General features: G+C 43.5%; 5 protein-coding genes across 5 annotated transcripts; 2 read left to right on the top strand and 3 right to left on the bottom strand.

Annotated features, from left to right (window-relative positions):
• Positions 1 to 3341: 3341 nt before the first annotated feature.
• Positions 3342 to 4516, bottom strand: LOC112347813 (B3 domain-containing protein Os06g0194400-like). Its single transcript, XM_024679268.1, has 7 exons — positions 4436 to 4516; positions 4306 to 4371; positions 4155 to 4250; positions 4069 to 4097; positions 3865 to 4021; positions 3599 to 3805; positions 3342 to 3542 (listed from the first exon to the last, which is right to left on the bottom strand). The coding sequence occupies exons 1-7, from the start codon at positions 4514 to 4516 to the stop codon at positions 3441 to 3443; spliced, it is 738 nt and encodes a 245-aa protein (XP_024535036.1). The 3' UTR covers positions 3342 to 3440.
• Positions 4517 to 15163: 10647 nt separating this feature from the next.
• On the top strand, positions 15164 to 16208 carry LOC9657691. Its single transcript, XM_002974400.2, has 3 exons — positions 15164 to 15656; positions 15726 to 15936; positions 15997 to 16208. The coding sequence occupies exons 1-3, from the start codon at positions 15225 to 15227 to the stop codon at positions 16059 to 16061; spliced, it is 708 nt and encodes a 235-aa protein (XP_002974446.2). The 5' UTR covers positions 15164 to 15224; the 3' UTR covers positions 16062 to 16208.
• On the bottom strand, positions 16136 to 19696 carry LOC9658388 (pentatricopeptide repeat-containing protein At5g16860). Its single transcript, XM_002974238.2, has 6 exons — positions 17353 to 19696; positions 17033 to 17173; positions 16798 to 16977; positions 16594 to 16749; positions 16457 to 16534; positions 16136 to 16400 (listed from the first exon to the last, which is right to left on the bottom strand). The coding sequence occupies exon 1, from the start codon at positions 19682 to 19684 to the stop codon at positions 17552 to 17554; it is 2133 nt and encodes a 710-aa protein (XP_002974284.2). The 5' UTR covers positions 19685 to 19696; the 3' UTR covers positions 16136 to 16400; positions 16457 to 16534; positions 16594 to 16749; positions 16798 to 16977; positions 17033 to 17173; positions 17353 to 17551.
• On the bottom strand, positions 16227 to 17436 carry LOC112340450 (20 kDa chaperonin, chloroplastic-like). Its single transcript, XM_024679121.1, has 5 exons — positions 17353 to 17436; positions 17033 to 17173; positions 16594 to 16749; positions 16457 to 16534; positions 16227 to 16400 (listed from the first exon to the last, which is right to left on the bottom strand). Exons 1-5 carry the CDS (start codon positions 17434 to 17436, stop codon positions 16227 to 16229), a joined length of 633 nt encoding a protein of 210 aa, XP_024534889.1.
• A 95-nt stretch (positions 19697 to 19791) lies between the features above and the next one.
• LOC9657690 (tubulin-folding cofactor C) lies at positions 19792 to 21005 on the top strand. Its single transcript, XM_002974399.2, has 2 exons — positions 19792 to 20863; positions 20936 to 21005. The coding sequence occupies exon 1, from the start codon at positions 19824 to 19826 to the stop codon at positions 20853 to 20855; it is 1032 nt and encodes a 343-aa protein (XP_002974445.2). The 5' UTR covers positions 19792 to 19823; the 3' UTR covers positions 20856 to 20863; positions 20936 to 21005.
• Positions 21006 to 27547: the final 6542 nt, after the last annotated feature.

Here is a 27547-nt window from a genome sequence, read left to right as displayed (position 1 = left end):
TGGACTTAAGATGGAGTCCAAAATAGAGTTCGAGATGGACCCGAGATGGAGTTCGAGATAGAGTCTGAGATGGATTTGAAATAAAGTCCAAGATGGCCCCAAGACAAGACTCGAGATCAAGAATGAGACTGAGACAAAGACCTAGACTGAGAATGAGGTTGAGACCGAGACCAAGTCTGAGTCCAAGTTTGAGTTTGAATACTAATATAGTTTGTGGGGTGAAAGCCCAAAGTGATCATCTCCTGGGGTGGGCAAAGGGCAAAGAGTTCCAAAAGTATAGAAGGGAGAGTGTGGTAGTGGAATTAGTTTAGTTAGGAAAGGCTAGTGTGACCAAGAAAAGTTATACCCATGTGTTGCGTGATAATATATCCATTAAAGAATCCAAAGCTAAAGTGAATATGGACAAACAAGTGGAGTAGTTTGGTGAAGTATTCAAAAGCTAGCTTTAGCTCCCTCGGGAGATCGAATGATCAATACTCTTAATCCAAGTGTGGGTGGCAATATCTACTTGGATACTTGGCATGGCTCATAAGAACCTCGCTCTAGCCACATGGCTACGGCACTCAAAGGCAAAAGGTGGGTGAGACTCGTGTAGGGCTATGGTGTTCCAAAATGTTATCTTAAAGTTTTGGACTGTGGAAAGAAAGAAGAGCAATCCTCTTGTATAGAGACTAAGTATACGGTCATATGGTGAGAAAATCTCAAAAGTCAATAGGACATAATGGTCAAGCCTATAGGCCTTGACCCATTGGCAGTGTTGGCAAACATGGCCGTGAACGAAAAGGGACTTAGTGGGGGCTAAGAAAAGGATATTGAGGAAGGTTATTTTCTATGTCTGCCACCATCCTAAGGATGCTAAAGAATGAATTTGAGATGATCACTTATGGATGGATGGTTTAGTCTTTAAGAGACAAAATTGTGATGTAGGTGGTGTTAGATCACTAGTGTAACAAAAGTGAATAGGTATGGCCTTAGTGTAATGGGTTGATATGTTAATGGTACCTTTGAGTGTCAATTATGGGATCAGATATATGAAACACTTAAACTAAATGCAAAAGTTGAGTGGCATAGATGTTATTCTCAGGGCTAACAAGTCCCAAGTTTAGAATAAGATTTATGGAGGTTATGAGTGAGATTCCTTCAAGTGGTCAGAAGTGTGGTTAAATGACTAAAGAAGAATGAAAAATTAATCATTTACATCACCTTAATAAAACTTTATCCTCTCTACTATTCTAAATGCCCTTTTCTTGATACACATACTTTTAGCCTTTAAAATAAATTTTATAAAATGTTTCCATTCTATGAAATTGGAACTATCAAAAGTTTTAATGATCCTTCGTATAAGCAACTAAAAGGAATAACTTAAGAAAAAATTCATTAGGATTTAAATATATAGAGAAATGGCTTATGAGTACGTGATTTAGCATATAATATTGCATTTTTGTTATAACGTTTGGATTGGTACATATAGGTGGCTTAAATTTAAAGAGCCTGACTGAACTAGAGTTAAATCCTCAACATCATCTAATACACCCTAGAATACACTTGGATTTTAATTATAATCTTATCAAAATAGACAAAGAGATAGTAATTGTTAAGCCTTTACCTTTTTTGTCTTATACTTTAAAAGTATATGGTTTGGCCACATTAACACTACAATCTTGTGGATTCTAAGTAGACAAGAAATAATACTTGTTAAGCCTTTACTTTTTGTGTCTTATAGTTTAGGGGTACATGGTTTGGCTATATGACACTACATTCCTGTTATAACATTGGATTGGTGCATATAGGTGGTTTAAATTTAAAGAGCTTGAATTTACTGGAGTTCAATCCTTGACATTGTCTAATACGCCCTGGAACACACATATGGATTCTAGTTATATTTACTGAAGTTTCTAGCCTATTGATGGAAGCATAAGCTGCTTCGTCTAATACACCCTAGAACACACTTATGGATTCTAGTTATGATAGATATATAAAGTGGCTCACTTATCAAAGTAGATGAAGAGATAATAGCTGTTAAATCTTCATTTTTGTGTTTTATATTTTCGGAGTACATGGTTTGGCCATATAACACTATATTTTTGTTGTAAAGTTTGGATTGGTGCACATAAGTGGCTTAAATTTAAAGAGCTTGATTTTACTAGTGTAATTTACTAAATAACTTGTATTTGGGATTTTTTTAAAAAAACATAACTTCTTTATAACATATCTTTAAAATGAAAAGTTTTATAGTTTACATTTTATTTGTGCTTTATGTTTTACCAAATCATATTTATTCATGTACTATAAATTCACAATGTCTGAGCGGTTATAAATGTGTAAATCACATTTGCAAAAAAGCAAAGAAGCGTTTTCCAGTAACTTCTTAATGTTGTTCTATTAATCTTGTTGTTTACTTAAATTAATCTTTCTTTGCTAACAGGTGATGCAATATTAACACTTTATAATGGGAATAAAAAGAAAATTAAAGATATAGCTATTGGAGATAAGGTTTTAATTTTTATATATTTATACTTTTCTTATGTGTATGAAAATTGATATTAGCTTTTTCTAACAGGTTGCCATTCAAGCTAAAAATGGTGAAATAGGCTTTTCTGATATATATGCTTTTGGCCATCAAGATCCTAATGCTTATGAAGACTTTATTCACATTAATATTGAAAATAATAAAAGTATTGAATTGTCCCCTTTACACTTTATTCCAATCGTATCAAAAACAGGTAAAAGTGTTTAAAATAAAATTTTATTTCTATTAAATTTTTGTGTAGGTTCAATAATCTATAAATATGCAATTGACATTACTACAAATGATGTGTTGTTATTTTTAAATGAAAAATTAGGAAAAGTTTTAACTTATAATATAACAAGTAAGTTGGAATAATTTTATTTTCTTTATTTGTAAATTTTAGGTATTTAAATTATACAAAAGCATGGACTTTATAACCCATTTACATTATATTTGGAGATTTAATTGTTAATGATATTATTGTATCACCACATAGTGATTGGTTTTTAGATAATATATTTAAGTTTTTCAAATTAAGCTCTTTATTACCTTATGTATATCAAAATATTTTATATCCTATTTGAGTTTTATATAAGTCTCTAAATACTAAATCTTACCTACAGTTATATCATTTTCTTAATAGTAATGAAATAATAATTAACTATATCATTGGAGCTGGAATATTGTGGAAACTCATTTGGAAAACAAAAATATTAGACTAAAAATATAAAACTATAAATATTAAAAGAATAAGTTCCTAACAAATAAAAATAATTTCTCTTTGTTTCTTAAATATAATAATTTTTCTACTAGCTTTTTATGTAAGAGTAAGTGCGTAATTTTATTTTCTTTGCATTGATTTTGTGCTTGATTTCACTTCTTTGCATTGATAGATGTAATGACAAGAACTAGCTGTAAACAGCAGACATTGTCATCTTTCTAGTCTACCTGCGACTCCTTTTGCAAGCTGTGCCTTATCTGTGATGTTTTTGCCTTGGCTCCTTTGGTAGTCGGCAGCTCGAACAATGTGAACCTGTGTAGACAAACCCACTGTAAGACGTTTTCTCATTTCGCTTTCTATGAACTGACCTTGAGACGTGTAGGTTCCATGAGCTCGAAGACGAGAGCATCGCCGTCTTGCAGCTTGTGATCAATGGAGAAACCACGCCATCCGCCGCTAAGTCCGTTCTTGTACGCCAAATAAAAGGACTCGGACTCCTGCCCGTCGCTGTCCTCGAGGGTGATCATCGTGTCCTTCTTTGGCAAGTGTTTCTTCGCAAATGAGAGTGGTAAGCTCTGCAAGAAGATCTCTTTCTTGTTAATCTTTCGCTAGCATGCTCAAACAGGAGATTTACCAGCCAGAATCCTCCAGAGACGTGGGACTGGAGCATCGTCTTGACAGTGGAAGGACGATCTAAACTTTGCTGGATCTTTTCCGCGGCCCCAATGGCTGCCATTCTGTCCTCCTGTGAGCAAAAGCTGGTTGGAGATATCCGAGACGATCGCCCAGAACTGCGAGAAACGTCTTAGAAAATTTCTAGAGCTCGTGGGAGACATACCTTCTTCGAGGCAGACGGGGCTCGTCATCCTGTGATCCAAGAACAACAGATTATCTTGGAAAGAAAGACGAGAGATACTATTCTACCAGTTTGTAGTTTGGACGAGGATTCGATGAGACTCGAGAAGACCTCCGTACACACAAGACGGATTTCTCAGCTGACCTTGAGCAACGCTTCCTCGCCTGGATCAATCGATGTGGGAAATGGCCTAGAAGCAGCGAGTTTTGTGAAGCTTACTCTCTTGGAAGCCACCAGTGTGGTCTGCTGGGCGATCTCCTTGCTGATCTCCGCTATACCCAGTTCCTGCAAGCGCAGGAGTGAAAGAGGATTTTCTTTTATGTCTGGCCAAGCGAGGAAAGTGGCTTACCTTCAATCGCTTCTTGTTCTCCTCTACCCGTCGCCGTCGTTCCTCCTCATAAGACACCATAGCTAAACCCTCCACAAGCATATTTGTTGTACCGTTGTAAGTTTCAAATTTAATGGTTTAAACAAAAAATCAGAGAGATCATCAAGTAAAAACTTTAGTTTTCTGTTATATTCTGTTTGTGACAGATGGGCTAAAAAATGCTTGATCTTGGCCACCATTTCCTCCTCCGCGCGGTCGCTGTGATGCCCTCTTTGCTGCTGCCTCATTGTGCTGAATGTCCTCCGCCGGTGCTGCTCCTCAGCTGGCTCTCCGGTGTCTCCCTCACATATGTTGTTGCCGGGGCCGTTTGTTATGCTGTAACAGCGCTCCTTTTGTTCGCTTCAATGTTGAGAAGGCCATACATTCGTCGTGAGAGAGTTGTTTGCCGGCGTATTTCCATCCGCGTGATGAGACCAGCTAACTGGTGTGTTGCGCAGATTGCAGGATTTGGTGCGTTACGGGCTCCAAGCACTGGCTCTCGCAATTGCAACCTCTCAATCTCCACAATTTCTAACTCCTACACCCAGCATGTCGTAGATCACGCTCGCGACGTGATCGCGCAGCTCCCCCTCGTCCTGCTCGTCACTCTGGAACCAAAGCCATGAAGCAAACAGGATCAAGCTCCGCTCCCAGCGCTCCCATGCCTTGATCTTGTTCACCTCCTTCATCTGAACAGAGAGTGTAATCCTCGGAAATCGCAAAACCCAGCTTCTGGGGTTCCTCCTGCTTTCCTAGCAGGTGGCTCCGCAGCCGAGCTCCACCAAGAGGTGGTGACTGCTCATGCATTATCTTGCTATTGTTCGCCACCTCCATTGACAATTTATTGTAAACTGCGGGTCCAAAGATCTCTGTGGTATTTCAGTGTTTGAGTTGGTTTATTGTATAGATAATACTTTTATTATTTACTTTATATGCTGGAAGTTTGATTGAAGGAGAAAAATATACAAAAGTAAAGATGAAAGCAGATTCAACAATATCATTAACAATTAGATGTCAATGGGCTATAAAGTCTATGTTTTTGTTGAAATTGATAGATTAAGTATTTTCTGATATTTTCTTAACAATTACATTATAGGATAAAACTTTTCCTGATTAAAAAAAATAATACATCATTTTTAGTAATATAAATAGCATACATATAGATGATTGTATATAAAAATTAAATAAGAAAAAAACCTTTACCCGTTTATAAAATTATAAAATAAAAATAATACATTTATACTTTCCATGTTAATATAAAAAAAATATCTGTAAGAAAAAAAATTGATGTCTGAAATCATATATATCAGAATAATCTATTTGACCTTGTAGTATTTGAATTTGAAATTGCAACTACTATAAAATATTAAGTTCCCTAATATACCCAAAAAATGATTAACCCTTATCTTTGATATTATTTTCTTTTAATTGCCTTTATTGCCATTATTGCATCACCTGTTTAAGAAGGTTGTTAAGTCCAAGATTTTGTAAAATATAAATACTTACAATTCAATGTTTAACACAAAAGAATTATTAAAAAAGTCCAATTTTGCCTGTTATATTATAAGCAAAAAGTTTCCCAGTAAAAATAACAAAACATCATTTATAAAGTTCTAAATTAATATTTTTGATTATTCTTAAAATTTTAAAATTAATTTATAAATAATATAGAATTTTAAGTCTGACCTCCACCCCTCCAATCCCTTCCCCACCAGCTAAATGCCCATCATCCTTCCTTTTGTGTCAAATTGGCAATGCTAAATCATTACTACCTCTCAATAACAAAAAGGAGTGCAATGTGAGACACAAAATCCCTAGGCCCCAAAGTGGAGCCGGAAGGGCGCCACATGGTAGTGGCCGAAGCGAGAGCCAAAAGAGCGTAACACGTTTGGACCAAAAGCTCCGACTTGAAAAGTCAAGAGCGGGAGTGGAACTCCCAACGAAGTGCTCGAGGAACGAGCACGAAGCGAGCAAAAGGCAAGGCTCCAAAAAGGGACCCAAAAGGACCAACACATGACACGTGGGAGTGTCCGAAATGGACTCGAGTTGGAGTCCGAAGTGGAGTCCGAGATGGACTCGAGTTGGAGTCCGGAGTGGAGTCCGAGATGGACTCGAGTTGGAGTCCGAAGTGGAGTCCGAGATGGACCCGAGTTGGAGTCCGAAGTGGAGTCCGAGGTGGACCCGAGATGGACCCGAGTTGGAGTCCGAAGTGGAGTCCGAGATGGAGTCCGAGATGGAGTCCGAGATGGACCCGAGTTGGAGTCCGAAGTGGAGTCCGAGATGGAGTCCGAGATGGAGTCCGAGATGGAGTCCGAGGTGGACCCGAGATGGACCCGAAATGGAGTCCGAGATGGACCCGAGATGGAGTCCGAGATGGAGTCCGAGATGGACGCCGAGATGGACCCGAGATGGAGTCCAAGATGGAGTCCGAGATGGAGTCCGAAGTCGAGACCGAGACCGGGACCGAGACCGAGACCGGGACCGAGACCGGGACCGAGATCGGGACCGAGACCGAGACCGAGCCCGAGCCCGAGTCCGAGTCCGAGTCCGAGTCCGAGTCCGAGTCCGAGTCCGAGTCCGAGTCCGAGTCCGAGTCCGGAGCCTGAGAGGGTGAAAGCCCAAAGCGTTCGTCTCCCAGACCCTGGGGGGTTTGGTGAGCCCCAAAAGTATAGTAGGGGGAGGACTGCAGTGGAGCCAGTTTGGCCAGGAAAGGCCAGTTTGGCCCAGGAAGGCCGGACCCAGTGTTGGGTGATGAGCTGCCCACTGGGAAGTCCAAGACTAGAGTGAACACGGACCGACAAGTGGGGTAGCTTGGTGAAGTGTTCAAGAGCCGGCTCTAGTTCCCCCGGGAGATCGACTGGCCGATGCTCCCAGTCCAAGTGTGGGTGGCACTACCTACTTGGATACCAGGCGTGGCTCAACGGAACCTCGCTCTAAGCCCATGGCTAGAGCACCTAAAGGCGATAGGTGGGGAGAGTACCCAGGTGGCTCGCGTAAGGCCACGGTGTTCCGAAATGTCGTCCCAAAGGCCCAGACTGTGGAAAGGAAGAGGAGCAGTCCTCTGGGGTAGTGACCAAGGACACAGTCGTGTGGTGAGGAAGTCCCAGAGGACCGTGGGACTTAGTGGTCGGGCTTGTGGACCTCGATCCAGTGGCAGTGTTGGCAAACACGGCCAGGGGCAGAAAGGGACTTGGTAGGAACTGACAAAGGGACTTTGGGGAAGGCGATTCCCCAGGTCTGTGGGCATCTTAAGGATGCTAAGGAGTGGATCTAGGTTGACCCCTCATAGACAGATGGCACAGTCTTGGAGAGACAGGATGGTGATGCAAGTGGTATTGGACCATTTGCGCAGCAAAGGTGAATGGGCATGGCCTTAGCGTAACGGGCCGAGATGTCAGTGATACCTTTGGGTGTCGGTCATGGGATCGGACACGTGGAGCACTTGGACCAAGTGCAAAGGTTGAGTGGCATGGATGCCATTCTTGGGGCTGGCAAGTCCCAAGTCCTGAATTGGACTTATGGAGGTTGTGAATGAGACTCCTCCAAATGGTCGGAGGCATGGTTAAGTGACTAAAGTAGAATGGAAAATTTAGTCGCTTACAACTTGGTATCGGAGCTGTTCCTTAGTCCGACTTTTATTGGTGCTCAAGTATATCACCACTAGCGTTGGCATCGGAAGGTCCGAGGAGTGGGCCTATCCTTGAGGAGTAGCAAGTCGGGAAGACATGGCTCTCCATTACAGTTCATGTGTGAACTTGTAGACGAGGTGGTGGATAGAAAAGGGCCAATAATGGAACGACTTTGGGATCTTGGGAACAGTGCAAGGTTTTCCTCATTGAGTTGAGGAGGTGATCCAGATGAGCGTTTGACTCAGCAAACGGGCTAATGTAGTTGGGGTAAACAACTATAGTTGGGATCACGGGGAAGATAAAGACTCCAAAAACAATAAAGGAGTCACAAGTTTATCCTCATATGGTTGAGGCTGGTGCTCATGAAGGTGAGACTGGAATGGATGACCGTGAGAGGTCAAGTATGGATGAGGACACGAGTCCTCGAAATGGTAGCCGGGGCTACCTCTAATAAATGCTGGAACAACCCAAGGAGTTGGGGGTGTATTAAGTGGATGAGTTGGTATTCTCATCACATGGACAAGTAGTCCTAAGGGGCAAAGGTTGCCCCCAGAGAACAAAATCAAGTGTCGGAGTAACACTTGTGAAAATAGTCCTTTTGAGTAGGACAGGAATGCAAGAAGTGTATTCCAGTGAGCTAGTGCCTCACAAGTAGGACCTTACGGGTCTGTGGATTAACCAAGTCCAAAATTGCTGGATGACTCAAGTAGAGTCAAGGGATGGTCCTAAAAGGACTGATGGAAGCATTTGGACTGAGGTGTGTTGTACCCCACAAAGGATGGGGGGGGGATCATAGGATCCAAGGATGAGAACAAAGGGTATCTCATCGATGGCAAAATGTGCCATGTTAAAGTCGTGGGAAAGGTGTTCCCAAAAAGAAAACAACTTTGACACAAAGTTGTGTGTGACCTCTATGGTGTAGTGCTAACAGATGGTTGGCATGAGAAAGAGTGGCATTGGTCTTGGCAAAGACTTAGACACAAAGAAGAAGTGTCATAGAGGTAGGCTCGTGGAGCCGATGGTGTGGAGACACCAAATGTGCCAAGGTGTAATACCTTGAGGCTATGTTGGTGGGTTCATGAGAACCCTTGCCAAAGGAATCCCAATGGAAATGGGAATAGCATAGCCTAAGCTGCAGAGCATGCAGTTGGAGTGTGGTGACCCAGATAATGATGGAGGTGTGAAAGCACCAAGCAATGAGTTGTAGGACTTGACAACTATGAGGCAACTAAGCAAGAGGTGCAAAATAACTGGTTAAACGGGTAGAAGGTAGCTACCCAAGACTTCTTAATAGCATAGGGAAGTTGGATATACCCTTACGAGGGATAAGTTGCTTGTGTTGCGATATAGTAAGTCAATGTCATAAAAGGAAATACTCATTGTCAAGAAAGCCATCATTGGGACACCTGAACACTCTAGAACACCAGAAGGTGGTGTTTGATGTCGCGAGGGCAATGGATAAAGCCCAAGGGACTAAGTCCCTAGCGAATGATGGATAGAAGGTGCTATCCAAATGTCCAAGGTTGCGGAGACAGGAGAGGACTGTCTACCCGAGTTGGACAAAGCCAAAAATGGAATTTTGGCAAGGCTAGTGATGGGCATGTAAAGGCCCATAAGCAACAATGTAATCCCAATGTGTGGGATTATAAGGTGAGCATACCCGGATTGAGGAACCACTCCCTAGGCTATTGGGTAGGTTCATCCCTAAGAATACTTGCTAAAGCATGATAGAAAGTGCAAAGCTATCCTCCTTGTCTGGAGGAGAATGACCGAAGGAAAGGTGTGAAGCCAAAGGCAAGTAGTATTGGGATGGAACTGAACCATAGAAATCGAAGGGCATAACCAAGGTTGGTTATGCCAGCTGGGAGTGTAGAATCAAGTGGGGGCTCGAGGGTGTTGCCGCTAGCAACCGTGATGCCATGGAGAGTCTAAGTTATAGAATTGTCCATGTTAGACTATGTGGCATTTGGAAGGCTTGCAAAAGGGAGGCCTTAGCAAGCTGAGGGACAGAGTTCCTTCAAGGTTCCCAAAGACGATTCTAGGTAGCTTAGTACCTAGAAAGGCCAAGTGTAAATGGTTCATGGAATGCGCGAAATCAGAGTGGCGCAGCAAAAGCGTGGTCTTGAAGCTTGCCATGAGGCAAGGCTATCAAGGTTAGGGAAGTAGTTCCCGAGTGTTCAAAGAGAGGGCTTTGAACGAAAGTCGATGGTCAAGGACTTTCACGCTTATGCAGGAACCATGTTACAGTGGTCGGAGAACTTGCCAAGCAAGATTGGCACGTCAGGGGAACAAATACCCTAGTTGAAGGCGATAACTTCAAAAAGGGTGGGCCATGGGGCCGAGCATGGAGGAGTCCATGCATGATCACAGACATGTCAAGTGAGAGGACTTGGCAGTGTGGAGGAACTAGGTTCCTAAGCTGTGATCTGTAGCGCGCTTTAAAAATAGGTTGGTGCACCGGCGTGGGGAGTCACGCCAGGCATCTAGTGTGATGCCGTCCGTAGATGCATATACGGAGGTTGGGTTCGAGTCCCGACCCTCTAGTGCTTGGGTTCGAGTCCCAAATCACTAGGGCGTGGTGATGGTTTGGAATATGAGGACACTCATATTTCGGTGGTCATGGACTCTCAGTGGGGAGACTGGTTTGGGCACACCGCCAAGCGAGGGATGCCTCGGAGTCGTGATGCACGGTTAGATTGCTTAGTGTGAAAGCTCAGCATATCTAACTTGAACACTTTGGTGCAAGTGGCACCAAGGTCGTGGTGAGTGAGATGGGGACACCTAATCTCAGTTGCTATGAACCCTTGGCCGTAAGGGCTAGCTTGGGTGCACCGCCAAGTGTGGGGGATGCCCCCGGGGTTATAGTCAACAACTTGGAGGTCTAGAAGACCAAGTACCTCTTGGCAACTCTGTTAAGGTGCCAAGGTGAGATCACTAGGTGATCTTATGGCCAGATAAGGACAAGGTCCTTGTTTGGCTAAGGAATGAAGTTCCTGGTTCAAAATGTTGAAATTGAACTGTTTAAGGTGGTGTGGCTTGGTCGTGATGACCAAGTGGGAAGAGCACCTAAGGGAAATAAACTATGTCCGTGCGATGGCATAGTGAGTCCGAGGAAAGTAGTCTCTATAAAAGACCCATGGGAGGGTCACGAAGTTGGGCCGTGGATAGAGCCCATAGCAGAAGATGCTAAAGAGATGTACTAGGGGTGAACATCCTCCGGACTTGGCAAAGAAGAGTCTTTGCTATGGAACCGAAACAATACCTCAAGGAGGGAGGTAGAGATTCGATGTTGCTTGGTGCAACAATCAACGGATAGGAGCAAAAGATGAGTGGCCAAGATAGGGCCGTGGAATCCCTTGGAAGGAATCCAAGTGACAAAGTTAGGCGAGGAACACTAATGTGTTGGACGCTAACAAGTTGCGGGAAAGGAAGTGTATTTCCAAGGAAGGATTCCGAAATGCTCTGATTTGGCGAAAGTGGAAGCTCCAAGGGAGGGAGCGGTAAGGTAGCCAAATGATAGGGCCATGAACAGCCCTAGCACAAAGTATGATAACTGGAACTTTGGCACGAAATAGAAGAGAGGATGATGGTGCCCTCGAGTAGAGAACTTCCTAGGATGGGAAGTGGAGTTGCACAAAAGGTGCAAGGCAAGGTGTCGGAGACACCTAGGAAATTGACTCCAAGAAGTCAAAATTCAAAGTTCCAAAGTGCAAAGGTTATATCGATGGAATTTGAGACTACTCGAGAAGGAGTAGTGGGTTTGACTTAGAGAAGGGTCTCTAAGAGGTTTAGCGAGAACTAAACCAATAAAAGGAGAGAACCAATCCTTGTGGTCCAATCAGTCTCTAAGTTGGGGAGACTACCCTCCTTAGAGGATAGGCAAGGCATGGTGAGCCTTTGGTGTCAAACCATTGAGGCATATGCAAAAGGCATGGTGAGCCTTCAATGTCAAACCATTGACAAATATTGGCTAGGTGCCAAGGATGGAAATGGTAACACATACGGGTGTTACTTTACAAAATGGTTTACCGTTCGATGAGGACATCGAACTTCGTCTATGGGTGGTGGAGTTGTGAGACACAAAATCCCTAGGCCCCAAAGTGGAGCCGGAAGGGCGCCACATGGTAGTGGCCGAAGTGAGAGCCAAAAGAGCATAACACGTTTGGACCAAAAGCTCCGACTTGAAAAGTCAAGAGCGGGAGTGGAACTCCCAACGAAGTGCTCGAGGAACGAGCACGAAGCGAGCAAAAGGCAAGGCTCCAAAAAGGGACCCAAAAGGACCAACACATGACACGTGGGAGTGTCCGAAATGGACTCGAGTTGGAGTCCGAAGTGGAGTCCGAGATGGACTCGAGTTGGAGTCCGGAGTGGAGTCCGAGATGGACTCGAGTTGGAGTCCGAAGTGGAGTCCGAGATGGACCCGAGTTGGAGTCCGAAGTGGAGTCCGAGGTGGACCCGAGATGGACCCGAGTTGGAGTCCGAAGTGGAGTCCGAGATGGAGTCCGAGATGGAGTCCGAGATGGAGTCCGAGGTGGACCCGAGATGGACCCGAAATGGAGTCCGAGATGGAGTCCGAGATGGACCCGAGATGGAGTCCGAGATGGAGTCCGAGATGGACCCGAGATGGACCCGAGATGGAGTCCAAGATGGAGTCCGAGATGGAGTCCGAAGTCGAGACCGAGACCGGGACCGAGACCGGGACCGAGACCGAGACCAAGACCGAGATCGGGACCGAGACCGAGACCGAGGCCAAGGCCGAGACCGAGCCCGAGCCCGAGTCCGAGTCCGAGTCCGAGTCCGAGTCCGAGTCCGAGTCCGAGTCCGAGTCCGAGTCCGAGTCCGGAGCCTGAGAGGGTGAAAGCCCAAAGCGTTCGTCTCCCAGACCCTGGGGGGTTTGGTGAGCCCCAAAAGTATAGTAGGGGGAGGACTGCAGTGGAGCCAGTTTGGCCAGGAAAGGCCAGTTTGGCCCAGGAAGGCCGGACCCAGTGTTGGGTGATGAGCTGCCCACTGGGAAGTCCAAGACTAGAGTGAACACGGACCGACAAGTGGGGTAGCTTGGTGAAGTGTTCAAGAGCCGGCTCTAGTTCCCCCGGGAGATCGACTGGCCGATGCTCTCAGTCCAAGTGTGGGTGGCACTACCTACTTGGATACCAGGCGTGGCTCAACGGAACCTCGCTCTAAGCCCATGGCTAGAGCACCTAAAGGCGATAGGTGGGGAGAGTACCCAGGTGGCTCGCGTAAGGCCACGGTGTTCCGAAATGTCGTCCCAAAGGCCCAGACTGTGGAAAGGAAGAGGAGCAGTCCTCTGGGGTAGTGACCAAGGACACAGTCGTGTGGTGAGGAAGTCCCAGAGGACCGTGGGACTTAGTGGTCGGGCTTGTGGACCTCGATCCAGTGGCAGTGTTGGCAAACACGGCCAGGGGCAGAAAGGGACTTGGTAGGAACTGACAAAGGGACTTTGGGGAAGGCGATTCCCCAGGTCTGTGGGCATCTTAAGGATGCTAAGGAGTGGATCTAGGTTGACCCCTCATAGACAGATGGCACAGTCTTGGAGAGACAGGATGGTGATGCAAGTGGTATTGGACCATTTGCGCAGCAAAGGTGAATGGGCATGGCCTTAGCGTAACGGGCCGAGATGTCAGTGATACCTTTGGGTGTCGGTCATGGGATCGGACACGTGGAGCACTTGGACCAAGTGCAAAGGTTGAGTGGCATGGATGCCATTCTTGGGGCTGGCAAGTCCCAAGTCCTGAATTGGACTTATGGAGGTTGTGAATGAGACTCCTCCAAATGGTCGGAGGCATGGTTAAGTGACTAAAGTAGAATGGAAAATTTAGTCGCTTACATGCAAGTGCTAGTGATAATTGGATTTGTCTTCAACAAGTTAAGCTTAAACCATTCTTCGTCAAAACTGGTTCCTTCCTGGACCAGCACAACAACAATCCTTTAGAATTTTGATACAGGAGCTGGTCAATATAATCCACATACCTCTCATCATGTGCTAAAGAGACAGCACCATGTGCATGATGGACCCACTAGCATCTAATTTTTGCTCAATTGAACATCTGTTGCGAGGACAAGGATCCCTTATCCCAATATTCATTTTGCTCTTTTTCCCACTATCCTGTACCACCTGACAAGCAACCACTCAAATCCACCTACATAATATAAAGGTGCATAGCATGCATTTATTCCCTGCAAACAGTTGCTCCATCTCAATGCCCTGGCCTAGGTTTATAGCAACCAGATTTCATTTAAATGAGCTGTTAGGCCTCCCCCCTCCCCATTGAATGTGGTGTTGTATTTGTTTATAAACACTATAAAATGATTTTTAGCCAAAATCCTGTGAATATCTGCCAAATAAAAAATTCAATTGAAACTTTTACTTATTCTACCTTACCGTAAACATTAGGATCTTAATACCCAAAGTATATATTTCAGAGTAATTAGCTTCATTATTTTTAATTTGAAGTACAACCTATTAGTGTACATGAGTACAACCTACTGGAAATATTAAATAGTATATAATTTATATAAGAGAATATAAAACTTGAACTTTCTGTCCAATAGAGATTTCTTTTATTTGTTTTTTATCACCATTATACAGCTGTAATACTACATCACACGCTTAGAAAAAGTATTTAAATTTAAAACGAGATTTAGAAATTATTTGGGAAACAGCTTTTCATACCACTTTTCAAACTACAAAATTATGAATTTACAGTACATTTTGATATGGTTAATTTAAGTTCTTTTGTCAAGTTTTCCCATGTGGTTTCCCTTTGACTCTAGAACTCCATAATACTTTTGAGTCTTGGACTGTAGTAGCCATATAGCAATCAAAATGACCAATCACATCCAGGCTGGATACATACCCCAGAATACACTATTACATTGGTGGTACAACAGCCCAGAATATAATGCCATCCAGATTGACTGCCACCTTCATGCCCACCCATACACTTTCAAGGATCATTAACCATGTGGCGGGAAGGTAGCTTAAAACATCTTTAGAGGATCGTGGAAAAGAAAGCTGGGGACAAGTGTGTGGACACGTGCTGTGCTTTTAGGGCAGTGCGCTATCATAGTGTTCTTTACCTTTTTAGGGCTTTTCGATCGATCGATCCAGGGTTTCAGTCGCAATGGCGGAGAATGGGCGCAACGACAGTGGAGATTATCATGCCAGTGATCAACCCCCTCCGCAAGAGCGAGATCGCACGTACTTCATCACTCTCCCTGTGCGAACGCTCACAGATTTTGTTCCAGAGGAGCACCTGAGCAAGCTATCCCTGTACCTGGGGATCTATGCCATCCTCTTCATCATCGCTGGTATAATAGGAATTCTTTTCCCTCTGGTGTTTGCTCTGGCGGTGGAGCAGCTGATTGCATGGCTGCTCATCCTGGGCGGCGTTTTCTCGATCGTCCAGTTCATCGCCGTGTGTGGAGCTCCAGGAACTACATCGTTTTTGTTGCTGGGGATTCTACACCTGGGAATTGGACTCTTGATGCTGATCAAGCCGATTGAAGGTGGCATGGCACTCGTCTACGTTCTCTCTGGATGGTTTCTAGTTCATGTAAGTGATCCAGCTCGAGCTTTACTCCAGCCAAACAACATTTTTTAAAAAAATTTTGTTCTATCACAGGGACTGTTGAAATCGTTGATGGCTTGTCAAGTCCGAAACATGACATCGTGGCCCGCTGTTCTCGCCAGTGGGATTCTTTCGGTGATTCTGGCGTTTGCCATTTTGATTCTAGCTCCCAAGTTTGGGCTGGTTCTCCTGGGAGTGATCTTTGGCGCGGATCTTCTCGTCTCGGGGCTTTCCATGCTCTTCATCGCCACAATTGCCTTCTGTGGTATGCGTGATTCGTTTTTTTCTTTTGGTTTTTGGTGATCAATCTAAAACATTTCTCCAGGCAGAAGATCTGTGCCTTCGGAACGAGCAAATCTTCTTCAGGCACAAGCTGATGAGTACGCGTGATGGAAGCCATCGATCTAGTCCTAGTTTGCTACTGTTTCGGGTGTATTTACGTAGACGAAGATCTAGCATCGTTGTAAATGGAACAAGACTTTTACCTCTTGATTCTAGTTGTTTTTTTTCCCAGAATAAAATTGATTGGTTTTTGTTTCAATCCTTGGGAGCTAGCTATGGCAAAACTGCGAGAATGTCCGATGCACGGATCACAACATACTCGCTCCCGTCTTTGCTCTTAAACTCGTTTCCAGCATACTTGGAATACATGACCGAGTTCCCTGGAGCAATATCTAGCGGCTTTTTCACCCCATCCTCTCCGAAAGCTCCAGATCCAACGGCGACAGCCTAAACACACAAGCTCGCATCAATCCCCAGCTAGAAGATAAACGACAGTTTGGTACCGTGCCAGTGACGGGCTTCTCTTTGGCATTTTCGGTGAGGATGATACCTCCGGACGTCTTGTCCTCGGCCTCTGCTATCTGTAAAGAAGGAACAGAAAAAGGCTCTAGCGGTTTAAATACCAAAAGTTCTTCCATACCTTGATCAAGACTCTCTCGTTGAGTGGCTTCAAGTCTTTGATATCGTCGGTCGACAAGAAACCAATGAGGTCGTCCTCCTTGAGCAAGACGTGCTCGGCATCATCGAATTGGACCTCGGTTCCAGCGTACTTGGAGTAGACAACCATGTCACCAATCTGTGATCAAAGTTACAAACCAGCAACACCAACGAAAACATTTTTTACCGAGACACAAGGATCGATTTTCTTGTCGGCAATGGTCTTGCCTGATCCGACTGCTACAACTTCTCCACCCTGAGGCTTGGTTTGTGATGTCACTGGCAGTAAAATTCCACCTGGTGTCGTTTCATTTGCTTTTTGGATCTTGACAAGCACTCGATCTCCAAGAGGTTTTAGAGTCTTGAACTGCAAAACCCCAAAGGAATTAAAAAAGAGAGGAAGTTTTGACAAATTCTCTTACCTTTGATGGTGCTGTTGCGGTAACTCCTGCTCTAACTTGGACAGAACCACTCCTTATCCTCGTAGCGTGGGGCGATGAAATTGTCACAGACAATGAACTTCCGGCTTCCATGTGAAGGCCTGTCCAGCTCCTCGAGATAAGCTGAAAAAATCCGATTTTATCAGGAAAGGAAACGAAAAACTCTAAGAATTAGCAAACAAAGAGAACAAAATTTTTGATTTCTAGCATAGTTTATAGAATGTAGCTCAGTAAAATCAAGAAAAAGTAGATCTATGAATGCTCCAGAAGCCAAAGAGCGAGAAATCAATAAAAATGCTTACTTTTGTGGAAGTAGAAGGCGCGTTGAGCTGAATTGCGGAAGACCTCGCGGCGATCAACGACGAGGGCGCCATAGCTGCAGCCATTTCTCTCTAGACGCTTCTAAAACCCTGGGATGTTATCACCCTTGGATCCCCTCCAATCTAACGGCCAGAATATCCACCCTAAAATTCAAACCCGAGCGGGAAAAACAGAGCTTGTTTAGGGCTCTTGCGCTGCCGCTCCTACGATGTTGGACATCATCACGTACGTTGCCGATCGCGCCTCCAGCTTCGCCACGGCATCAAATGCTCTCCTCCCAACGCCATCATCCCCAAATTTGTGCGCGGCATCCATCAAACACGTCCAGATCACCGCATCCGCTTCGAAGGGCAATCGCTCCACCAATTCCACGGCCTCCTCCAAGCGATTAGCTCGGCCCAACAGGTCGATCACGCAGGTATAGTGCTTGATCGACGGAATCACTCGATTCTCTTGAATCATCGCGGCCAGGAGCGTCTTGCCCTCGTCCACAAGGCCAGCATGGCAGCAAGCGCTCAAGGCAAGCAAGAAAGTTACGGAATTGGGCCACAGCGTACGGTCGTGGCTGTGCTGCATCGCGTGAAACATGGACATTACTTGGGCCGTGTCGCCGTGGCGGCCGTACGCGTCCACGAGGGCATTCCACGTCACCAGGTCGCGGCATTGGGGCGGAAGGGAGTCGAACACTCGCTGGGCGTCGGCCGTACTGCCACACCGACCGTACACCCCAACGAGAGAGTTTGCCACCATGGGATTTCTCGCGAGGCCCGCGTTTGTGATTTCTAGCTCGAGAGTTCTTCCGCGTTCGAGAGCTCCCAGATTTCCACAGGACTTTAGAGCCGCCACAAAGATCGCGGGGCTCACAACTCTCTTCTCGCGCTGGATCGTCGAAAAGAGATGGAGCGCTTGCTCGTCCTCGCCATTGTCAGCACAGGCCTGGATGATCGAGCTCCAAGACACCGAGTCTCGCCTACGGATGCTCCAAAACATCTTAAACGCGTCCTCGAGGCTGCCACACTTGGAGTACATGTCGATGAGAGCGTTGGCAACGAAGATCTCTTTCTCGTGACCGTTTTCTCGAGCTTGCCGGTGTAGAGTTCGTCCGATCTCCAACGAACTCGTCTTCACCATCCTGCCCAAGATCATCGTCCCGGCCTCATTCTCCGCCAAAGACACACAGGCCTTGATCGCAGCGAGAACTGTGACGTAATTCGACTGGCAGTGATGATCGTCCATTTGCCGGACGAACTCGAGAGCTACCTCGCCGTCACCGTTTAGAGCATACCCCATGATCATCCCGGTCCAGGAGATGACACACTTCCTCGGCATGGCGTCGAAAACTCTGCGTGAATCCTCCATGCTTCCACACTTCGCGTACATGTCGATCAAAGTGTTGGCCACCACCGAGTCCTTGCAAAGTCCCGCTGCTTGGGCTCGAGAGTGGAGACTCATCCCAGTTTCCAAGGCCTGGAGCTTGACAAGCTTGCCGTGGACGAGCGCGCCGGGATCTCTCTCCGCCATGCTCGAGCAGGCTTTCAACGCAGCGATAAAAGTTACTTGGTTTTGCGAGCAGCCGGCGCGACGCATCTCTTCGAAGAGCTCCAAGCCCAGCTCTCCGCGATGGTTGTCAGCATAGCCGAGAATCATCGAGGTCCATGAAACCACACTGCGGTGTTGGATCGCATCGAAAACTCGTCGAGAATCACCCGCGCTGCCACACCTCGAGTAAACGTCCACCAAAAAGTTGGCGAGGAAGATGTGGAGTTCTTCTTGCCCGCTTGATCCAGCTCTAGCAGCTCGAGAGTGGATCCTCATCACTATCTCCAGAGTTTTCATCTTCACTGGCTGGCCATGGATGATCTGCGCGTCTTCTTCCCTGGCGAGAACCACGCAGGCCTTGAGAGCAGCGAGATCCGTGACGTGATTTGGAGCCAGGCTTTCCTCTCGCAGCATTCGATCGTAGAGGTGGAGCGCTCTCTCTGGCTGGTGATTCTCGGCGTAGCCAAGGATGAGGGAATTCCACGAGACAATGCTGTGGATCTCCATCCCGTGGAAGACACTGCTCGCGTCGGCCATCCTCCCACACTTGGCGTACATGTCGATGAGAGAGCTCGCCACGAAAGAATTCGCCATGAATCCACTCTCGCGAGCCGCGGCGTGGATCTCTCTACCCAGTTTCTCATTCCTGGATTTGCTACATGCCTTGAGAGCCGCGAGGATGAGCGCCACGCTGGGCTTGGATCCAGCGTCTTGGAACCTCACAACTATCTCCCTGTTCTTGGATGAATTTCCTGTTCCTCCCACCCCGGCCATTCTTGGCGACGCATTCTAGCTCGCTGTCTAGCAGCTGGATTTCACGCAATACCTGGAATCGCGATCCATCTCCGCGATGGCCCTGGAATTCCAATCCATCTCCTAGTTTCACTCTAGCAAACTAGCAAATACCCTAGCGATGGAGGCCAAGGATGGGCGCTATGCTGCAATGCTGGAGCGATTGGCGGCGCTGGACAGCGAGCGGGCGCGCCAGGCGGAGGCCCGGCGCCACGACGCAGCGGCATCCGCGAATCCACTGGAATCCACAGGTGCGTTCCAGGGCGCCTTCGACGAGCAGCGCAAGGTCGTGGAGGAATCGCTCAGTCGCATCCGCCAGTCCGGCAGCGCATCCGGCAAGGCCGACATGGATGCCGTCGCGGTCCAGCTCGCGGCCATGGACAAGATGGTGTCGGATGCGAGCTACTTCCTCCCGCCTTACGACGTCCAGAGCTCTCGATCGGTGGTGGACAGGCTCAAGCAATCGCTCGAGAGCGCCATCGCGGAGGTCATCCCCAAGAAGAAATTCTCCTTCCGGGCCAAGAACTCTTCCTCGTCACCGAAAGAAACGGTAACGCCACCAGCGGTGAAAAACGAGGAAGAAGAAGATGAGACTCCATCGTTCATGGCTGATCGAGCTGCCAAGCTCCACTCCATTCGCGACGCCAAGAACTCCACCATCGTCCACGACTCGGGTGAATCCAGCGAGACAGAGGTGACGCTCTCCAACTTGACGCACTGCACGGTGTTCTTGAGGGGGATCTTCCGCGCCATGTTCTTCCACAAGCTCAAGAACTGCCATGTCTACGTGAGCGCAGTCACGGGATCCATTCTTCTGGAGGAGATCGACAGCTGCATTTTCATGCTCGCGTCCCACCAGATTAGAATCCACTCCACCACCAACACGGATTTTTATCTCCGGGTCCGGAGTCGCCCGATCGTGGAGCATGTTAGTGGAGTCCGGTTTGCTCCCTACGCTTTCCACTACCAAGGGATTGAGGATCATCTCAAGGCAGCGAACTTGGCCGAGGAGACTGGATTGTGGGAGAAAGTTGACGACTTCCGGTGGCTTCGAGCTGCAGCTTCTCCCAACTGGAGCATTCTTCGTCCGGATCAACGCGTTCCTCTCGTAGATGGCACCAACGTTTCTAGTCGGGAGTTTTGCAACAAATAAGTCTCAAGGTGGATTTCTTCTCCCACGAATTCATTGCGTTCTTGGTTTTGAAACCTTGACTGAATTGTTCTGTTTGGCAGGATCTTGCGAAAGAAATGCCAACTGCATGCTACATTTTCTTATATAAACGAGACCAGTTTTAACTGTTGCCATGCCGGAGGTTTGAGGTAGACCTTTTGCTTTTCGTTTGCAATCACGAAAGGCTACACAGGTGAGTGCTTTCGTAAATTTAGATCGAGAACAGTCTCTCTTTTTTTTCATCGCAGCTGCTATCTACATCGAGCACTCTGGGACGGTAAATTGGAAATCAATCTCTCTACTCTCCTGGGGAGTGATGGTTTTGTACAGGAGCCAATCTTCTAGAGATTGCTTGAGAGCGGCGAGCTTTACTTCCTGACTAATGCAGCAGATGGCGTGAATGGCGCAAATCTTCTCAAAGTCGGTGTTCATGTGGCAGTAGCCGCTCAAGTACTCGGTTGGGATGTACTTGAGCTTCAATCCAATGCTGGCAAAATCAGGCGTCTCTTTCATGGCCTCGAACACGTCCTGGTCGTTCTTGTCCGGGGAAGTTTCCTGCTGCTCGAACCACAGGTCGAAGAGCTTGATGGTCCGCTGGTTTGATCGAACATGGAGGATGCCCGTGTTGATGTGGTTCGCAATGTCGGACGAGTTTCCATTGAAATCGTGGTTGCAAGAGACGTCGAGGTCGGATTCTCGCGAGAAGTGCTGGAATGGAGCGCGAAACCAGAGTATATCAGCGTCCTGTGCACGTCAAGGAGAAAGGTGGTGGAACAAAGATCGAAGAATATCTCTCTCTTACTGTGTAGAGGAAGTTGAATCCAAGCTTGAGAACATTGCCCAGGAACTGGATCTTGAGCTTGTTGGTCTCGAGATAGTTTGGGGTGTTGTAATTGTTCTCCGTGGAGAGATCCAGCCTGGGGGTTTTCAGGCGGAAGCAATGAAGGCGCTTGGATTTGCACACGGCGGATGCCTCCCGGTCGAGCGTGGCAACGAGGAGGTGATCCAAGAGGTGGAGGATTCCTTCGCCGGTGTGGAAGCTGCGCAAAAACAAGTCGAACATTCCCCCCACGGCCCATGCTTTGTTGAGCTCGGTGACGAGGATGGTCTTGTTCTCCATGGATGCCGACGTGAGGGTGGACTCGAGAGATGTCTGATTGTCGCCATCGTCATTGTCTTGCTTCCAGGAGAAGTTGCTAGTGGGATGGTTTCCTTCCCACGCAGGCGATAGGAGTGGCGATGGTGTTACTGCTAGCATTGGAGATGGTGGTGCTGTTAATGGTGTTGATGGTGTCACTCGATCCTGACGCTCACGATCAACGTTCTTGCCTGCTACTGCTGGGAAGTGAGTGTGACTATTCTCACTGATGTCCGGGGCAAGTGAGAAGAAGTCGTCCTCTAGGTGAGCTTGTTGATCCAAATCACTACCGGTGTGTTGATCTCTTGGGAGTGCTGCTTTTCTGACCGAGCTCGCTGCTCTTGTGTTGGCCACAACCGGGAAGAGCACTGGGTGTCCTTGTTGGTTGCAAATGGCAAGCACAAGGACCACGAAGAATAGGCACACGATTGCAGCCGGCAACACCATCTCCAACAAAATGGTTAGTTAGATAACTACATTTTTGGAACTAAAAGAAACTCTTGCCCTAAAAATATGGATTAAGTATTTAAATCTTGAATTTTAATTATTTTTATTCAAAGTGATAAAATTTTAATATAGTTAAATTTATTCATAATAGTTTGAGTATTCTTATGCCAAAATATTATTCTTTAATAAAACATTTTATTTTATAGATAAATGTCCATAATATTCCCACTTCAATGATATGGTTAATCATTAATATGTTTCTTGTAAAATATTTATATAAATAAAGATAAATTTTAAAATTTAAATTCATGTATATAACTTGAATAGGAAATAAGATAATATGATATACATAAGGTAATATGTAACTTAACTTAAAAAAATTAAATAAATCATCTAAAAACCAATCACTATGAGGTGATACAATAATATCATTAACAATTAAATCCCCAAATAGTGTGAATGGGTTATACAGTCCATGCTTTTTTAAAGTATAAAAACCTATAAAAATAAAAATAGTGAGTTAAACTATTTATTTATATCACTTACCAGTTATATTATAAGTTAAAACTTTTCCTAATTTTTCATCTAGAGATAGTAATAAATCATTTTTAGTAATATCATTAGCATATTTATAGATGATTGAGCCTAAAATATAATTGAGTAATTTAAGATTTTCATCATAATACTATTACCTGTTTTTGATACTATTGGTATAAAGTGAAAAGGGGATAATTCAATGCTTTTATTATTTTCAATATCAATATGAATAAAATTTTCATAAGCATCATAATCTTGATGCCCAAAAGCATATATATCAGAATAATGTATTTCACCATTTTTAGTTCGAACTGCAACCTAGAAAAGAACTTAAAATTTAATGTTATATACAAAAAGATGAAAATGATTTTAAATAAAAACCTTATCTCCTATAGAAATATTTTTCATTTGTTTTTTATTTCCATTATAAAGTTGTAATACTGCATCACCTGTTGAAAAATTACTTAAATCTAAGATAAAAAATTTAAAAATCACCTGGAAAACATGTTCTTTTGCAAATATATTTCTTACATCTATAACCACTAGGACATTGTGAATCGAGAGTACATGAATAAATTTGATCTGGTAAAATATAAAGCACAAATAAAGCATAAACTAGAAAAGCATTCATTTTCAATATTTGTTAATAAAACGAATAAAATTGTATGTATATATATTTTCAATCCAATTAAACTTGAACCATCTAGGATGGATGCAATAGTCCAAAAACTAAGAAGAATATAATGTCTTATATGTTGCTAAAGCCAAAATAACCATGGCTATTCACCTAGCTTGCTCCTTATATAACAATATGTTACAAAAGCTACAAAAATAGAGTGTAGCTAAAGTAAGGTGTGTTATTTCTAATGCTTGGCATGTGCCATTCAACAAAGTGGAATAGACGAACTTGTCCCCATAGGGCTATATGGTGCCAGTTAGCAACTTCCTCCAAAGCTCTCACCTTACTTCATTGCTCTATACATTTTTTGTTTGTTTTTTGAATTACTACTCCAATCACTAGTTCTCTATTTTAGATATTTCTACTGCAGGCATTTATGGGCCTATGAGAGATCTTTGCACCCAGCACTCTAAAGCACTTTAGAACATGTAGATCATGGGGAAACTTTTGGGAATAATCCCTATGCACCTAGAAGCTATTGCTATGAGACTTTCCAAGAGAAACATAAGGGAGTACACATTTATATTGAAAATTAAAGTCTTAAAGCTAGTGTTGCCACTAGATAGCCCTCACACAAGTTGTGTTACCACTAGTAGGCTATGAGATCTTCTTTAGTCTCTAAATCCTATATAAACATAAGATTCTCTAAGGGGGATAGGGAGGTGGCATGCTAACCCTATTATACTTTATTACTGATGATCTTCACTTGATCTTATGAGATATCTTCTTGAATGTATCACTTCTTACATTTGCCCAATTTGGATTTGCTTTCACCTATGTTTTTTTCCCTAATTCTTAAACTTTCCATTCTACTTTCATTGCTTAACTACACTTTTGACCACTTGAAAAAGTTTCACTCATAACCAAAACCCTAAAGGTGGTCTCTAAAATGTTGCCTTCACACTTCTCTAAATGTTCTATATGTTTAAGGCTATTAAACACATTTAAAGGTATCTTAGCCTCTAAAGCTTTATCCATTCACATTGTCTCAAATGTAATTCAAAACCATTTATACCACATACCTGTCTCTCCAAAACTAAGCCATCCATTCTAACTATGGTCATTTTATAACCACTTCTTAGCATCTTTAGAATGCCCTAAAACATGGGGGAATATTATCTTTCAATATCCTTTCTTTAATCCCCAACAAATCCCTCTTTATTTATGGTAGTGCTCGTCAATAGTTTAGAGTTTGAAAGATTGTCCACTAAACCCTATTGACCTTTAGAATTTCCTTATCATATAACCATACCCTTGGTTACTAAGCAAAAGGACCACTCTTCTTCCTTTTTGCCATTTAAGGTTTTAAGATGATATTTCGAAATATCATGAGTCCTGAGGTACTCTCCCCACTTTTTGCCACTAGAGTGCTTTGGCTATATGGTTAGAATGAGGTTCTGGTGACTAACACAAAGTATCTAAATAGGTAGTGCCACTTATATTTGGATTGGGAACATAAACCATCCAATCTTTCAAAGGAGTTAAAATCAATTGTAAATGATTAAAGTTTTCATTATACTTTAGTCACTTAATCACACCTTAAACCATTTAAAGGAGTCACATTCACAACTTTTATAGGTTCTCATCCCAACTTAGGGTACTTGTTAACTTTCATAGGTAATCTCAAGCCCATGTCGACTTTTCACTTATTCCAAGTGTGTTATATATTCAATCCCACTTTAGACACCCAAAAGTACTATTGAAGTCTTAACTTCTTATAGTAAGGCTCAATATTTTATTAGTAACTTTATGCCATAGTCTTATCTTTCTAAAACTATACCTTTCAATCACAAGTGGTTATTTTATAACCATTCCTTAGCATTCTTAGGAAACAATATTGCTAGGGAACAATATCCTTTAATATCCCTTTTTCAATCCCTACTTCATCCACAACAATGTTCACCCTCGTTGCCATTAGGTTAGGGCTTGAAGGTTTGACCACTAAGTCTTATTAACATTTAGGACTTCCTACACTATATAACCATACATTTGATTACTAAGCAAAAAGGCTACTCTTTTTTGTTTTCATTGTTAGTTACTTTGGGATGACATTTCAAAACATTAGAGCTTAATGTAGGTACTACCCCATCTTTTACCACAAAGATGTCTCAACTATGTGGCTAGAGTGAGGTTTTAATGAGCTATACAAAGTATCCAAATAAGTAATACCACCCACACTTAGGGAGCATTGACCATTCAATCTCCTAGAAGAGCTAAAGCTAATTCTTGAACACTTCATCAAGTCACTTCATTTATCCATTCATGCTTACTTTATTCGTAGACTTTTAAGTGTTCATATCATCACCCACCATATAATTATAGCTTTCCTTAATTATATTAGTCTTTCCTAGACACACTAGTTCCCCTAAAGTTCTCCCCCTTTCTATCTCTAGGAACTTATCAGATGATCACTTTGGGCTTTCATCCTTGAACTCAGATTTGGATTTGGTCTCAATCACAAATTTGGTCTCAACTTGAAACTTGAAATTGAACTCAGTCTTGAACTTAATCTTAAACTTAGTCTTGTACCTAATCTTGGACTTCATTTTAGTCTCGATCTTAACACTTCCATATGTTATGACACTTGCTATGTGTTAGTCATTCTTTTATCCCTTTCTAAAGACTTGTTTACTGATCACTTTGTACTTATTACTTGAGCACTTCTTTGGAAGTTCCACTTTTGCACTTGATTTTCCAAGTTAGAGCTTTTGGTCCAATGTATTACATTTGTTAGATTTTTGCCTTAGCAATTGTCATATAACTTATATTTGACTCTATTTTGGGACATAGGGATTTGTGTAATACATCAACTTAAATGAATTAGATGGAAACATTTCTATTTAACACAAATGCATTACTACTTAAACACCTTTTAACCATCACTGATAAGGAAATAACCAATAGAATCAACCACCTTTGCTACTCTTAGTATTGCCCAAATTACAAAAGATGATATACTTTTGCTTGCAAGTGACATAGAAAGAGAAGTTAGAGGCCCAACCCTCATAAGTAAACAAAATAAATCTATTGGTAAGGTTTAAATAGACTATTGTAAATAGGTAATAAAAGTTGTTTATGCAGTTACACACTTTTAACATCGAGAGAGGTGGGTGATATGACTAATTAATAGTAGTTACCCCATGATTAAAGACTTCACCATGCACATAAAGTGCTAAAACTAATTTGCCTATATTAACCCAAATCCAAAGGTCAATAGATGGATAATATTAAAGTCATAGATAAAAATATCAAATTATCATTGAATAAATATTATATTAAAACATAAGATTTTTCTAATTAAGTTATTATTTGATAAACCAGTATAGTATAAAAACCACCAAGATCACTATAGTTTCAAGATATAAGATTAATCATCTAATAATATTTAATAGCAAGTATATCATCAAGAAAGCTCAATGATAAAATTTAATTACCAAAGAGTGCAGATAACATGCCAAATCACTTATAAAAGATAACTAAAAAAATATAAAATATCATTAATTGGATAAAAAATTTCTCGTGAATATATTACCTAAAGGAAATAACATCCTAATCTATTAGAACCAACTTTAGTAATAATCTATAGAATAAAATAAATGTTAGAAGGCCAATAAATACTCATTCATACTAACTATCACTCCAGCCAATTTGAATAAATCTCAATCAACAAAATTATGGAACCAAAGTTGCTAAAGTAAGTATTAGTAACATCCTTCTGATATCTCTAACCTAAAATACCAAACTAAAATAAACCATAAAGAATATGTAGTAATGTAGAAAACCAAAAGCTATTAAGATAACAATTAACTATCATAAAAGATTGTTAATCATCCCCTCAATAGAGATGCACAATCATTATTAAAGAAGAATCTA

The sequence above is a fragment of the Selaginella moellendorffii genome, unplaced genomic scaffold (assembly GCF_000143415.4).
Source record: "Selaginella moellendorffii unplaced genomic scaffold, v1.0 SELMOscaffold_24, whole genome shotgun sequence".
Taxonomy (NCBI): domain Eukaryota; kingdom Viridiplantae; phylum Streptophyta; class Lycopodiopsida; order Selaginellales; family Selaginellaceae; genus Selaginella; species Selaginella moellendorffii.
Note: the sequence above shows the minus strand (reverse complement) of the source record. Positions and strands in the feature narration are given on the sequence as shown.

Coding starts and splice junctions, on each gene's coding strand:
- LOC112347813 (XM_024679268.1), bottom strand. CDS start 4,516: ATGCTTGTGGAGGGTTTAGCTATGGTGTCTTATGAGGAGGAACGACGG. Junction 4,372..4,435: donor AGAACAAGAAGCGATTGAAG/GTAAGCCACTTT, acceptor CTGCGCTTGCAG/GAACTGGGTATAGCGGAGAT. Junction 4,098..4,154: donor CTCGTCCAAACTACAAACTG/GTAGAATAGTAT, acceptor CTTGGATCACAG/GATGACGAGCCCCGTCTGCC.
- LOC9657691 (XM_002974400.2), top strand. CDS start 15,225: ATGGCGGAGAATGGGCGCAACGACAGTGGAGATTATCATGCCAGTGAT. Junction 15,657..15,725: donor CTGGATGGTTTCTAGTTCAT/GTAAGTGATCCA, acceptor GTTCTATCACAG/GGACTGTTGAAATCGTTGAT. Junction 15,937..15,996: donor CGCCACAATTGCCTTCTGTG/GTATGCGTGATT, acceptor ACATTTCTCCAG/GCAGAAGATCTGTGCCTTCG.
- LOC112340450 (XM_024679121.1), bottom strand. CDS start 17,436: ATGGCTGCAGCTATGGCGCCCTCGTCGTTGATCGCCGCGAGGTCTTCC. Junction 17,174..17,352: donor CGCCTTCTACTTCCACAAAA/GTAAGCATTTTT, acceptor GGATTTTTTCAG/CTTATCTCGAGGAGCTGGAC. Junction 16,401..16,456: donor AGAAGCCCGTCACTGGCACG/GTACCAAACTGT, acceptor TTGTGTGTTTAG/GCTGTCGCCGTTGGATCTGG.
- LOC9658388 (XM_002974238.2), bottom strand. CDS start 19,684: ATGGCCGGGGTGGGAGGAACAGGAAATTCATCCAAGAACAGGGAGATA.
- LOC9657690 (XM_002974399.2), top strand. CDS start 19,824: ATGGAGGCCAAGGATGGGCGCTATGCTGCAATGCTGGAGCGATTGGCG.